The 14,825-nt window shown below is 42.0% G+C and overlaps 1 protein-coding gene across 1 annotated transcript in view; it reads left to right on the forward strand.

The window, feature by feature from the left end:
- The window catches only part of LOC122800343 (piwi-like protein 1), a 785,589-nt gene that overhangs the window by 93,389 nt on the left and 677,375 nt on the right, over positions 1 to 14,825 (forward strand). The window contains exon 2 of the mRNA XM_044069792.1: positions 8,677 to 8,791. Coding sequence (XP_043925727.1) covers positions 8,677 to 8,791 — 115 coding nt within the window. The remainder of the gene's footprint in view (positions 1 to 8,676; positions 8,792 to 14,825) is intronic.

A 14,825-nucleotide genomic window follows, 5' to 3' on the forward strand; every position in this document is an offset into this window, starting at 1 on the left:
ATCCTCTATGCAGGCAAGCAATGATTTTGTGGGAGACTGCTCTCAGTTTACAGCTCAATCTTCAGGCAAGGTTTCTGCCAGGAGCACAGAACTCCTTAGCAGATGTGTTGAGCAGGCAATTATGGATCCCCACGAGTGGAAATTGGATCCTCATGTATTTTAGAAATTGACAGTGTCATGGGGAACTCCAGACATAGATCTGTTCGCTTCTCCACTAAACCATCAGCTGCCAAAGTTTTGCACAAAAAGGTTTCATCCCACAGCTTGGAAAGTGGATGCTCTTTCTTTCAATTGGAGCAATCTTCATGTGTATGCCTTTCCACCTCTGCCTCTCCTCCCAAAGGTACTTCTAAAGGTCAGACAGGACAAGCCAAGGATGATTTTAATAGCTCCAGATTGGCCTCGACAGCACTGGTACCCATTACTGAGAAGTCTGGTACGGAAGCCTCCATGGCCTTTGCCTTGATTCCACACCTGTTGTCACAGGAGGACAGCCATTTGCTCAATGTCAAACTTCACTCTCTTCACCTAACAGTCTGGCATATTCTGTTTTGAACCATAGAGGGTCTCAACTTCCACAACAAGTTTTGAATGTGATTTTGGAAGCTAGAAGGCCTAGTACAAGGAAAGTGTACGCAGATAAATGGAAGAGATTTTTATTTTGGAGTGCAGCAAAAGATTTTGATGTTTCTGAGCCTAATTTGTGTGGCTCTTCAATATCTTACTGAGTTACTAGACAAAGGTTTGTCTTTCTCTTCTATTAAAGTTCATGCTGCAGCAATTTCGGCTCACTATGATTGCGACCCACCATTGTTTTCTCATCCTTTGTTCAAGCAATTTCTTAGAGGGGCAAAGAATATAAGTCCCCCACGAAGAGCTCCTACTCCTGCTTGGGATCTCCATTTTGTGTTGGAGAAACTCACTCTACAACCTTTTGAGCCTGCAGCTACTTCTGAGTTGAAATATTTGTCATGGAAGACTGCTTTTTTGTTGGCCATTACCTCTGCAAGAAGGGTTTCTGAATTGCAGGCCCTTATGGCGGTTGAGCCTTTCTTGATTTTCCATAAGGATAGGGTATCATTACGTACTAATCCTTCCTTTATGCCTAAGGTGGTTTCTAGTGTGGCTTTAAACCAAACTATTCATTTGCCTACTTTTTATGCAAATCCCCAAAATAAGGGGGGAAAAGATTTTGCACACTTTAGATGTACACAGGCAGTTGCGTTATTTGGACAGAACTAAAGGGTTCAGGCAGTCTCAGCAGTTGTTTGATTCTTTTGCTTTGAGTTCTCAGGGCAAGCCTGTGTCAAAACAAACTATTTCTAAGTGGATTGGGTTTTGCATTGCTTTCTGTTATTCCCATCATGGCAAGGAGATTCCAGCTGGGATTAGGCCTCATTCCACTAGGGCTACTGCCACTTCAACAGCTTTTTTGAGGGGAGTGGCAACCAAGGATATTTTGGAGGCAGCTACTTGGAGTTCAGTGCATACTTTCTCTAGGCATTATCACCTGCCACTTTACTCTAAATCCATGGCTGGTTTTGCCACTGCTGTTTTGCAGGGCATCTTGGCAGCTCCTGCTTCCTTGTAGTTAGCCATCCTCCCTTACCTCTGCTTTGGGATTCTAACCAAGTGTAAGGACTGCAGCAATGTGAGATGAAGAACATAGTACAGTTTTGTACCTACCATAAATGTAGATGTTCGAAGATCCACATTGCTGCAGTCCAATCCTCCCTCCTTCCCTCTGTAGTTAGAGGTGGTTGTGTGGGTTGGGTTGTACATATTGTGTATATTGTATATATTGTACATATAGTTAGTGCAAGGGTGGTGGGTTGGTTGTTTGCTGTCTTTTGGTTTTGACCTTTATTTTTAGGGTCTTCTGACATCTGGGGCAAGAAAAGACTGAGGATATGACGTCGGTCATGCGCATTTGTACCCTGACGTCCTGATGTCAGTCAAATGCGCCTTGACCGACGTCAGCCTTATACTTTGATATTCGGGCCGACCGAGGACAGCGGACTACCCAAGTGTAAGGACTGCAGCAATGTGGATCTTCGAACATCTACATTTATGGTAGGTACAAAACTGTACTGTTTGCCTTCTGGGCTCAAGAACGGGGTATAGATCCTCTCACTGCACCAGTATCGGAGGTTCTGAATTTTCTGGCCTCCCTTTTTCAGTCGGGCTCTTCAGTTTCTACCATTAAGGTTCAGTTAGCGGCGATCTCTAATTTTCATGCCTCATTTGAACCTTCATTGATGTCTCACAAACTTTGTAAGGCTTTCCTTAAAGGGGCTTGGCTCCTTAGGCCTCCTTTATCTCATCCTGTCCCTCCTTGGGATTTGAATGTGGTTCTTGCTGCCCTAACTGCCCGTCCTTTCGAACCAGCTGCTACTTGTGATTTAAAATTTCTGTCTTGGAAAACGGCCTTTTTAGTAGCCATAACATCTGCTAGGCGAGTTTCAGAACTTCAAGCTCTTTGTTCTGATCCTCCCTATTTGATTTTTCACAAGCATAGAGTTTCATTGAAATTAAACCCTGCATTTATACCAAAAGTGTCCTCCTCTTTCTGTATGCAGCAAACTATAGAACTCCCTGTCTTTTTCCCAGAATTCTCTAATAACGCAGAGTATACTTTGCATCAATTAGACGTACATAGACAACTGTGTTTTTATTTGAATAGAACCGCTCAAACGCGGAAATCAAATCAACTGTTTGTTTCCTTTGCAGTGAACAAATTGGGTCAACCAGTAACAAAAACCTCCATATCTAAATGGATTAAAGATTGTATCATTTTTATTTATTCACAGGCTAACAAAGACCTTCCCTTTCCAGTCAAGGCTCATTCTACCAGGGCAATGGCTACTTCTGTAGCTTTTCACTCCAAATTATCAATAGATGATATTTGTGCTGCGGCAACCTGGACTTCTCCGCACTTTCATTTCTCATTACAAATTGGATGTGGTTTCTCGAGGCAGAGCTTCCTTTGGTTCCACAGTTCTCAGGAGTGTGTTCCAATGAGGCACCGGGATGTAGGTGCTAGGACGCTGTCCCATATGTGTTGTGAATGTAGCGAGATAGGATCCCATTACATCTTTTAGTTATGTACTTACCATAACTTCGGATGTATGGGATCCATCTCCTACATTCATAATACCCCTCCTTCCCCCTTCCATTCGGATTTAGAGGAGCTGTAGTCTCTTTTTTCTTGGAGATCTTTCTTGAAGAACTTTAGTTGGTTATAGTGACTACTAGTTTTTCTGTGTTTGCATGGGTGTATGAAAGCGAACAAACAAGATCTGGGGAAGCAGGTGTAGTGCATCCTGGGATAGGGAGTAGCCCAGCCAATGAGAGACTTTGTGCTAGTGTATTAGTTGCGAGGAGCCGATGGATCGGCTCCGAACCCATATGTTGTGAATGTAGGCGAGATGGATCCCATACATCCGAAGTTATGGTAAGTACATAACTAAAAGTTTTGTGATTTTCATGACTGCAGTCTCGGAACCTCTTAGATTATAAAAAAACTGATGTTAAATTCACCCTTGGATAGAGGCTGTTTGGCATCTGTGCTGCATAGGTGATCAAAATGTGTTGAGAGGTGCAACTGATCCAGGGTATAAAGGCTTTTTCGAAAATTTCCAAAGGATTTTCTTATCCAATTTTGGCTAAAAATAGAATAAAGAGCTTCAACAAAAATTCAGGTAAGCAGACATTTTAGAATAAAGGGCAAGGGTGTTCCAAAAGTCATGAAACTCTTAAAACAAAAGACAGTCCAACAATTCTGAAAGAATGAGAGCGTGGCCCCTTTTCTCTTCTAGAAAGCTTGAATCTCCATGTTTTTGGTAACAGTTTTAAGTTCTGAAAATCATTTACCAAGGTTACAGATGGCATTGGGAGGAAATTTATCCTTTCCATGGAATACTTCCTCATTTTCTCACTTGTTTCCTCCCGTTTGTCACCATGTGCTGTTCCATAGGAGTAACAGGGCCAGGTTCTCCTTCCCATGTTGGGAAGGAAAGGGTTTTATTCAAGGATTTTCTTAGTGCCAAAAAAAATGCTTGGAGACCAGTTCTGGATCTAACTTTCCTAAACCTGTTTGTGTTGGTGCCCAAATTCAAAATTTCTTTTCACAACCTGTTGCACCTCTTCCACTTTCAATTTTCCTCATAGCACTAGCCTTAAAATATGCTTATTTCCTTAGTTAGCCAGGGTTTCATTGGGATAAGCATATCTGACCTACAACTGACTGTAGATGGCTTATCTACTTCCCCTCTCCACAGGGTTAAGGTAATGGATGTCGTTTTTAGAAATACTGTTTAGTCGTCTTAGATGGATGAGCATTCCTGCAGTCAAATCTTAGTGGTTGTACAGTTTTCTGCCCTAGCAGAGCTTTGAGAGGAGAGGGGTCAGAATAGCCAGGTGTTTTGATTGTTGAAGGTAAAACTTAATTTGAATGTCAGAATGGGATGTGTTTTTTAATTGGAGTGGGTAAAATATACCTCATTTGAATTACCTGTTTTCCACCAGTGGAGTTGGAGTATCCTCACTGGCAAATTGTTCCTTTCTAACAATTCTTGTGTTGCATAACCGTATCAGTTGACCTTAGTTAATATAAGTTCAACAGTGATTCAGCCTGTTCAAGGAAGATATTTTTTTTTCCTTGTTTAGAGAGAGCCATGTACTACTATAAACAACTGTCCTGCTTGAGATACCAAGGATTCATTAACATTTTACAAATGCCTTTGCCATATGGCTTCTTCAAAACCATCTGAGAAATCAGTATAGTAATTTAAGTGCTTTGGTGTTCACCTTATTGTTTGACCTGTTTATAGATTTCCAGACCAGTTCATCTTGTTTTCAATAAGACTAATTTACCTTAGCATTAAGGGGCTTTTAATAGACTTGAAAACATGAGTACAGGCAGTTTGAAGCATTTAATGCGAGCCAATGGCAAGTCATCTTTAAGTTGGTGTCTAGTTTATCCAGTCCATGAAAGCTGAATCATTCATGTCCAGGGTTTTTCAGGTGGTCCTTTCAGTATTCCTTTCGGTGGATTTTTGAGCACTTTAAATCTTATGGTGGGCCATTCTGACCTTTAGTTTAATAATTTTGCCTACATGGCTGAAACTCTCGAGCCACATTGAGCCTTGTATGACCAATTGAATGTTAGTCGCACCACTTCAGACTCCAGTAAGTCTGGATCTTTGGCATTTAGTTTGTTTTCAAAAAAATAAAATTTACTACAAACATTTGCTAGTTTACTGGAAATAGCACACACAGCTTAGGCATTGCTTTGTTGCTTTCAGCTGTTAAGCTATATAATGGGTGTAATATGAAGACGTGTTTTTCCAGTAACACTTAAATTATGCAGCTGTGACCGTAGAAACTGAGATTTCATTTTGCTATTACTGTCTAAATTCACACTCTTGTCCATGGTCTAGACTGTATATGATTGACATTTCAAAAAGTCAAACTGTAGTGAGCTTTCAAGACCGTGAGGATTGGGTATTGTGCCCTTCCCCTACTGTAGTACAGTCTTTAGTTAATATATAATTGCAGGAGGTGTTGGGGGGTGCAGGAAGGCTTGCCCTCCTGCAAAAATATTTACTCATATTTTCTCAACTATATGAATTATGTTTTAAAAAAAATTGTGAACTGGTTCCCTTGCCCATAACTGCACCGTCTCCACTACTCCTGTAATCTTGTGGTTGGGTACATTATTTACCTATGGCTGCATGCACAGTGATATCGTATTGGTTGCATCGCTGTGTCACACTTTGGACAGTGGAAGTGTCTCCTTCAGAATTGTGGTTACTTCCAGATTTTTGGAAAGGGGGTGGGGACTCAGTTTTCTTGATGTGGCAATTTTGTAATCTGTACTCTGCTTCATTAAAGAGAAGATTGAGTCTTTCTGTAGCTGAAGAAGTGGTGTTGCAAAAGATTGTTCTCCTGGAGCCCTTGGACTCTTGACACTTCTCCCTGACCTGTATTAACCTTTATATTCGTCTCGCACAGCATACACCACTGCAGCAGTGATGTAATGATGAACATGGTATAGTTGTGTACCTTACCATACCAATAGATGTTCAAATAAATTATTGCTACAGTGCCATCACCCTCCTTCCTCCATTTCTTGACCATTTTATTATTTTTTGCCAGGGTGGGGCGTCTTTCTTGAGAAGCAAGAATGCCCTGAATTTTGGTGCCCATACTTTATTTACACTGGCACGCACTTACTTCCTTGAGTACATGGGTGTAAGGAGTACTCCCAAAAGCTTTGAATACTGGCCAGACTTCCAAACCTTGACAGCATATATGATCCATGTAGTTTGGTGTACTTGCCGCAGTGATACGTTTGAACATGTAATGGTAAATTTACTTACAGTATTACTTTTTCACTCCTCTTTGGAGTTTATCCATACTGCAGCTAGATGCCCAGCTTCATTTGAAAGAATCTCCAAAGATATCAATTCCAAGGCTGTAGAGGGCAGGAGCAGTCCGTGATTTAGATGACTAGAGTTAAATGTCCATGGCTTTTGAGTTTAACGGGAGGGATTTAGTAGTGTAGAGGTTATGCCTCTTTGCTTCTCCCAGGGGATAGTTAGCATGCTGTAGAAGGTCCTCACGGAGAATTGCAAAACCTCTAGATGCATGTATTTGTTGGGGCTGTAGGGATATCATGTGGGCTGGCTTTAGTTCTGAAGACCTAGAGCTTGTGCTGTGTTCCTTGCATGCCCGCAAAAGTACTAAATAAATCTGCAGTGTGTATGGTAAGGTTTCAAACAAAACTGCACCACACTCTGTGACTGACCTTCACCCCTGGGCAGGTTGTGCTGTAGGGCTCTTCCTTCTGGAAGAATTGAATGGCTCCATTTAGCTGTTGAGCATTGTGGTGACTTAAGTCACTTGTGTGATGATAAAATAAATTGGTGGGGAAGATTGTTTGTTGATGCTAGAGGGTGGAATAAAGGTGCTTCTCAAGGAAAACTGAGATTGAAGGCATCCCACTAGATAAAGGCTTGTGATCCATTTTCATTTTGGTGCTGAAGAAAGCCAGGGCATCAGGATCATGAAAGCATTAACATTTATCCCAAAGAAAATCCCGATACCAGAGTTTGGTTGTTTGCTTGGACTGAGAGCTGGTAGGGAAAATGGGAGTGCCCTTCTTGGGGGGGGGGGGTGGATTTTGTCCTTCTTGCTGCACGTTTCCTCTGTCAGGGTCCTACTGAATAAGGAAGCTTGTTAAACTGGGGAGGTAGGAGATGTGGGTGTACCCTTCTAAGCTAGTGGCAGTTGCTGCTTTTGGTATACGTGTACACTGACTTGAGTGTCTGTAGGTAACCTTTGCAGTGGTACAAGTGTTTTATGTCTCCATAAGCGGTGGGGATTAAGGTGGTAAACTTATTGTTGGGGGTGCTGATATGATCTGTCATGGCTGCCTGGATAATGTGGCTTGGTATGTAGGCATTGTGGCAAAGGAGAAGACTGACACTAGATGGTTTGTTCAGAACTCCAGAATGCTTGACTTCACTTCTAAATTTATGAAGAGTAAGAAAAGCTTGTATACTTCAGGGCTGGAGCCAGATGTGTTCTGAACTATTTTTCACATTTACTGCTTGGGAATTTTCCCCAGATGTATGACCATAGTACGTGTCCATGTTAGGCAGTAAGGATCCATTATGTTCACGTACATTGATTAACTTTATGCTGCTCCCTCAGTGCACTGTACATTAGCAGAGGGCTGTATCTGCCCACATTCTTTACTTTGAAAGCAAGAATTGAAGCTACTGCATGGGACTTGTATTATACAGCAAAAGCTTCTCTAGTGTGCTGCTGGACACCAGTGGATATTGCACCCATTTTTTTGCATGTCCACAGGTATTTCAGCTTTTATGTGAATGAATCAAGTTATTCGGGAAATGATATACCTCTGTCTGAAAGTTTGTTGGGCATGAAGGTTACCGCACATGGTTTCTACATCATTAGCCTGTTATGTTGTGTTTTAACATGGAGTATTGCAGAACCTTTCCTTATAACTCTGAAAGGTTACTGTTCTACAGTAGTGGTTGCCTTTTTGTGATGCCAGATTTCCCTTCATCTCTCTGGTGTTCTCTGAATAGTGTGAGGCAGTTACAAGCTGGAAACTGCTTCATGGTACAGAATGTCTTTAGGTCTGCAATTCTGATTGTGCTTTTCTCACCATGGCCTCCCAGGAAGTTTGTGCCATTTGTTGTGGTTATTGAGGTTGGTCTCTACAAAAAAGCAATGCGTTTAGCAATAATGTTTATTTTTTAATAAGTCTGATTCTGTTAACATCCTGTAGTCTCCAGTTCTGTCCTTCAGTTTTCGTATTTACTTATGAACGGCAGAGAGAGAGATGGATGTGTGGTGCATTTATTAAAAAAAGGGCAAGTGTTTTGCAGCTTGAGAAAGTTATCAGCCAAGTGATCCGAATGCCTGTAGTTAAAATCCTTTTGGTTACTGAATGCAATTTTTACTTTTATCTACAGTAAGTATGCAAGTTTTGTTCTCATTAGATTATGTAATTGTACTGTGTAGTAGTTTAATAGACTTCAAATGTTTAAGTATCTTAATTTGTGTTACTGTCAGGTTGTCCCATCATTAGTGCTGTTTTTAAATGTTTTGTTTATATGTGCCATATTATAAAAACTGCAGACTGCGCAGCCAACTCCACAGATGCCTGGGCCACGTCAAACGGTTACACATGCAGAAAGTGAACTTGTTGGGCGTGGGAGACAGAGAGGACCCCCTGGAGGAGTAACGCCAGAAGGTGAGCTTGCTTATGTTGTACGGGTTGCGACTTGTGTAGGATTTGTAGTAGTACTTGAATGTGTAAATGCAGGACTAATCTGAACAAAAGACCCAGCATATTCTGCCCATATCTCCGTTTATGTACATAATGCAAGGGATTCATTTTTTTAAACCAGATATCTGGTGTAGCACCTATACCCAGTATGGAGTGGGGAGGTAGCCATGTGCTCAGGAAATATTGAGTCCCCTCAGTAGGCAAGAAAGCCACTTTTTGTAGATCCTGAGAGGGGGAACAGGGTAAGTTTCCCTTTTTCAGAATGCTGAGCCTATCCTAGGAGAAGCAGTGACTGCCCCAAATGCTGTGCCTATCCTAGGAGAAGCAATGACTGCCCATTTTCCCTGTCAAAAAGAAGCAAAAAAAGTATATCTATTCCGCCTCAAATTTCTTTTGATAGGAGTGGTATACCAGGACAGGCTCCGGGTTTAATTCAGGCTTTTCATCTTTTTTGTGAAATAGTTTTTGGTTAAAAAGAGGGATTCCTCTTTTCCTGAAGAGATTTAGGATTCTGAATCTGAATTGGGAAATGCAGAGGGATTTGGAGGAAGGGGTTCCCCGCAGATTTCTGTTTCTCTCTGAGGAGAATTCAGCTTCTGATTCTTTTGAGGTGGTTTCTCTGAAACTGTTGCAATGATGTGCCTTAGTTTTTCAGTAGGACAGAGGTTTCTCAGTTCCTCACAAACACTATAAATTGTTACAGTAGGATTTTCTGAGCCTATACTCATTCTGCCTGTGATGGGCCTTAGGATGTGTATCTAACTGCCTGCAGTTTTCGTGAGTCAGCCATCTGTCAATAAAAAGGCAGGTAGTATGCATAAAGTTCCTCAGTCCCCATATTCTGCTAATTTAGCCTTTGTAAACCCCTCTATTTTTTTAATTCTTAACCATTTTTCTCTCTCTCTCCTTATTTTAAACTCGTTTCCTTTTATCCCACTGACTAGGTATTAACTTGAAGTGCTTTCCATCTTTCCTATTAACTCCATAATAAGTCTACTACCTATTCCTTAAATTTGCCTTTAACAGGTAGGTGGGGAAAGCACCAGTGTCTCCGTTTTACTTAATTACCCTGCATTTTTATTTTATTGGCACATGATCTGAAATAGTTGTCAAAGCTCTGAAATGCTTATTTTCCAATGAAATATAATTTGAGTCTACCCCAGTTACTGTACCTCAAAGTACTATCATAGGAGGTTACTTGGCTATCAACCCAGAGGTTCTTTCAAGCCTAGCTGTTTCATCCCAATGTAATACCACAGACACTCTAGTCAGTGCACAGAATTGTATTAATTTGACTGCCCAGTAATATCTAAATTCTGTCATTCTTGGTACTGAATTAAAATCTTCCATACCAGATATTTTCATAAATTTAAAAGCTGTATCCTCCTCCTTTCTAGACTTTGATAAATCTTCATTGTTGCAAATCAAATTACAGTCCCTGTGTACAAGTAATATTCCCTGCTGAAAGCTGATTATTGAGCTTAACAAAATTTTGGAAGAAATGGCATCTGATGTCCTTTTCATTCTTCCTCACTGATGGGTTACAGATCCGACTGGGCTGCATTTATAAGATTTAAGATCTGAATCTCAAGCTCCTACCTCTACCTGTAATACCCTACTCCAACCCCAGTTCCAAAGATCTTATTTGCCACCATTACAAGACTGAATCTAGAGCATGAGAATCCTGTTGCATTTTTTTTTTACTGTTTCTCTAAATTTTTGAATCCTGGTTGTATTAATTTTCTCTTCCTCCCTTCTCTGTTGTATTTTGCTGAAGTTAAGAGTTTTTTCCTTCTGGCTGCCTTCTGCTCTTCTCTGTCCACTGTCTTTATTCAATTTGTTAAAAAAAAAAAAAATTAAACTTTTTTTTCTTTGGATAGATAGCTTTCTTCATTCCCCAGAAGGTTGTTCCCATTCTTCAGACACCTCCCCTAAAAACCTTACGGAGGAGGTACCCTAGAAGATGATGTGCAAGATGGAGGCACATGGACTCCTCGATGGAGTATCTCACCAAAGAAGCACCAATTTCGATAGAATCATCACCTGGTATCTCCTTTGGAGGCATCCTGGAAATGAAATCCTTAAACAAAAGGGTGGCTGGTCTTTACAACCTTCTCCTGAGGAGTCTGTTTCTGGAGGACTTCGGGGCAAGCCCTTCTGCATCTTGGGTGACCCTCTGGCGGCTTTGCTTTTTTGACCTAGTTTCCTGCTGGGCATGGAAGGAGCCAGACAGGCTTGAGTTCATCCCCGAATGCCTGGATAAATTTCTAATCCTCCCACCAGACAGAACCCACTGGAGTAAGGATGTCCCTGCTGATGCCATTGTGGCGGCAGCCACTAAGGAGGAGCTGAGCTCCTCTGTCCCATCCACCATGCAGGGAGCCCAGAGAGATGAACAGATTTGGAAGGCAGATCTAAGCCTCAGCCACGTTTGCACTGAGGTTGTTACTACCTGGCACACTACCCACTTGCAGAGAGATTTGATCAAGGAGCTTTCAAACTTTCTCGCTGAGCCCATGTCGGCGGAGGACCTCAAGATGGTCTCCTCAACTGGCTACTCTCTGTTGCTAATTCATCAGAGGTTAATCTCTCTTACGGCAGAGGGTACCTCACAGGCAGCTGGTTCAGGCATAACCATTAGAAGATGTGACTGGATGAGGCTATGCGATTTTGCGGAACCCTTCAGTGTATCCTTTCTTAATGCTTCCTTTGGCTCATCATTATTTGAGCTGTCTATGAAAGATACTCTTACCCAAGCAGAAAGGATTGTTTTATACTCCTTAACGAGTGCTCTCTAGAAACCAGTGAGGTGGGAAGAAAATGTGATTCTGGAAATCTCACGGACCTTTTTGAAGACCTGCACAGGGTTACTTCCTCCAGAGGCAGAAGAGGTTTCGGTGGTAGACATTGCCCCAGAGGTAGAGCGGGGGTCTGCGGAACCAGGTTTTCAGGCGACTCCGATAGGCCCCATCAGTGCTTTTGAAACGCTGCCTAACTGTCCATCTCGAGGCAGTCGGTCACTTTTCATTGCACCTAGATGCCTGGACAAATCTTCCAAACAATGCTTAAGTGCGCTGCATAATATCCAGAGGTTACTACATTCCCTTTTCCCTTCCACCTCCTGTTAGAAGGAAGAAACTCATCTATACTTCACCAAGTCAGAGTGAATATGCAGCTCTAGAATTTGACTGCTACAAAAAGTCATCCAGGAGGTCCCAACTGAGCAAATAGGATTCAGAATTTGCTCCTGGTACTTTTCAGTGCCAAAGAAAATGGGGGACTTGAGACCAGTTGTGGATCTAAGCTATCTGAATCTGTGTGTAATGAAGACAAAGTTCTGAATGGTTATGGTTCAGTCCATCTTACATCTTCTGCACATGGAGAACTGGATGTGCTCTATAGATCTCAAGAACGTGTACTATCATAGCAAAATAGACATGCAGTCCAGGAGATGCCTCCACTTTAGACTGGGGGCCAGTCATTACCAATTCAGAGCACTGCCTTTAAGGCTAACCACAGCACCCCATGTGTATGCCAATTGCATGGCAGTTGTGGCAGCTCACCTGAGAATCAAAGAATTCCAGGTGTTTTCCTATCTCTATGATTGGCTCCTCGCCACCCTAACCAGGCATCAACTTCTGAGTCAGGGATTACTTGCTTTAGATCTCCTAATCCCTAGGCATCATGATAAATCTGGCCAAATCAGACCTGATTCCTGTACAGACTTTAGAATTTATATGAACTCAACTGGATCCTATGACACAAGTGGCTTCACTAATTCTTCACTGCATCAGATCTCTTAGAAATCAGTTGAAGGACTTAATGTATCCTCCATCCCCTTCAGCAAAACTGATGTTACAAGCTCTCTGGTCAATGTCAGCTGCCATTATTCTAGTCCCTCTAGCAAGATCCTTCATGCAAATTCTCCAATGTACCTTGGTGGTACAGTGGTCTATTCTTTACCAGCCTCTATTCCCATCAAACTCAGATTTGTAAACCTCTTTCAGTGACGTGTACGGTCACAGCCTGTTTTTTGAGCAGGCCTTTCTCTCTCCCTCCCCCAATAGCAACAGTGACCACTGACTCTTCCCAACTGAGGTGGGGGGGGGGTGTTTCAAGGGAAAGATAGTCCAAGGCATGTGGTCCTCCTTGGAGACCAAGCTGCATGTCAGTGTCCTGGAGATGAGTAGTCTTAATGCTGCAAGCCTTTCAGGATGATCTCTTCTTAAGGACTATTGCAGTTCACAAAGATGTCGGTAGTATGCTACATTAAAGGAGAAACCTATTCCTACCACTTGTGCAGAGGCCATGAGGGTCTGGGAATGGACGATCTGTTCAGAACGCTTTTTAATTGCTGTGCACATACTGGGGATAACAAGGATGCTGGCAGACTCAGCATGTCCATTCTGATTTTTCATGAGTGGTCCCTCAGTAACGAGCATGATTTTCAGCCTTTGGGGCCAGCCTTGCTGTGATCTCTCTACCTATCCCCCCTCAAGTGCAGCAAGTAGTTTGCTCTTATCCCCCGTCTGGGGTGTAGTCACTGAGGGATGCTCTGATTTAAAGATTGGCTCTTGGGTCCTCCTCCGTCTACCCCCTCTTTCCACTGATCCCAAAGTTTCTACAGAAAGCAAGCGGGCTGAAGAGCTCAGTCATCCTCATTTGCCCCCTTTTGGCCTTGAGTGGTATAGTTCCCTTCCTCTGTTCTCACCTCAGATATCCCCCATAGATACTGGAACATAATAGAGATCTCTTGTATCACCCATCAGAAGTTCAGCATCTCAAGTCTCCACTCCCACAAGTTGACCCCCATAATTTCTCCAATTCCTGTGATAGTAAGATGGGTCCAGGGCTGTCTTCTGTTCATGACATCTTGGCCTCTCAGAAGGCATCAACCAAGAAAATCTACAGAAGCAAATGGAAAATATTCCCTATATGGGCTTCCGCAGAGAATATTGACCCTTTCTCAGCCCTCATTTCTGCTGCCCTTCTTTCTACTCTTTTTAAAGGATGAGCTTTTTTTTTTTTTTTTTTTTTTTTTTTTACTGTTAAACGTCAGCTAGCAGACACTTCCAACTTCCACACTAAAAATTAGTATATATTGCACTTTCTTGATGTTCATAGACAACTGTTTGTGTTTTAACAGAGCAAAACAGTACAAGAGGTCTGATCAGATGTTTGTATCCTTTTCCCTTAATTGCTTAGGTCAAGCATTTTCCAAAGTTAATCTGGCTAAGTGGATTACTGATTGTATTTGATTTATTTTCAAAAAAGATTTGAATTTGCCTCTTCCTCCTTGAGTGCCCTTTACTAGATCTATGGCTACCTCATCTACCTTTTTGTCTAGAATTTCAATTGATACCTTTGCTGCAGCCACTTGGTCAAAGATTTGTACCTTTGTTATACATTACAAATTGGACATGGTCTCCAGGAAGCAGGGCTTCCTTTGGTTTGACAATGCTCCAGCATATATCCTTCCTTGAGGGCCTCCCTAGAATTGCGTAGCTAGAGACTCTGACCAAATTGAGGAAGAATGAACAGGACATCAGATTTAGAAGTAATGTACTTTACTTAACTTTGGTGTCTATATTGTCCATTTTTATTCTTGCTCACCTTCCCTCCCAGCTGTCTCCCAGCCTTGTCACTCCAAGGATCTTTGGATGACATGGGAACACTCATGTTCCAGGTTTGAGCCTCAATTTTCTCTCCTGCCTTTCCTGTTTAACTTGGTGGGCAGTAGGTAGTAATCTGAGGAACTGAGGTTGGAGTAAGGCATTATGGGTAGAGGGAGGAGCTCGAGATTTGTATTCTGAGTCTTTTGAATGCAGCTGAGTTACAGGCTCCTTTCGAACCAGTTGCTGGTGTAGACTTTTGAAGCATCTTGAAAAACTATCTTCTTAATGGCATTTACTTCAAGAAGAGTTTAAATTAAGGTTCATCTGGCATCACACCCTATCTTGTCTTTCACAAAGACGGTTTCTTTTAAGACATCTTTGTT

The sequence above is a fragment of the Protopterus annectens genome, chromosome 4.part0, assembly GCF_019279795.1.
Source record: "Protopterus annectens isolate FY-2018-M chromosome 4.part0, PAN1.0, whole genome shotgun sequence".
Lineage (NCBI taxonomy): Eukaryota > Metazoa > Chordata > Ceratodontiformes > Protopteridae > Protopterus > Protopterus annectens.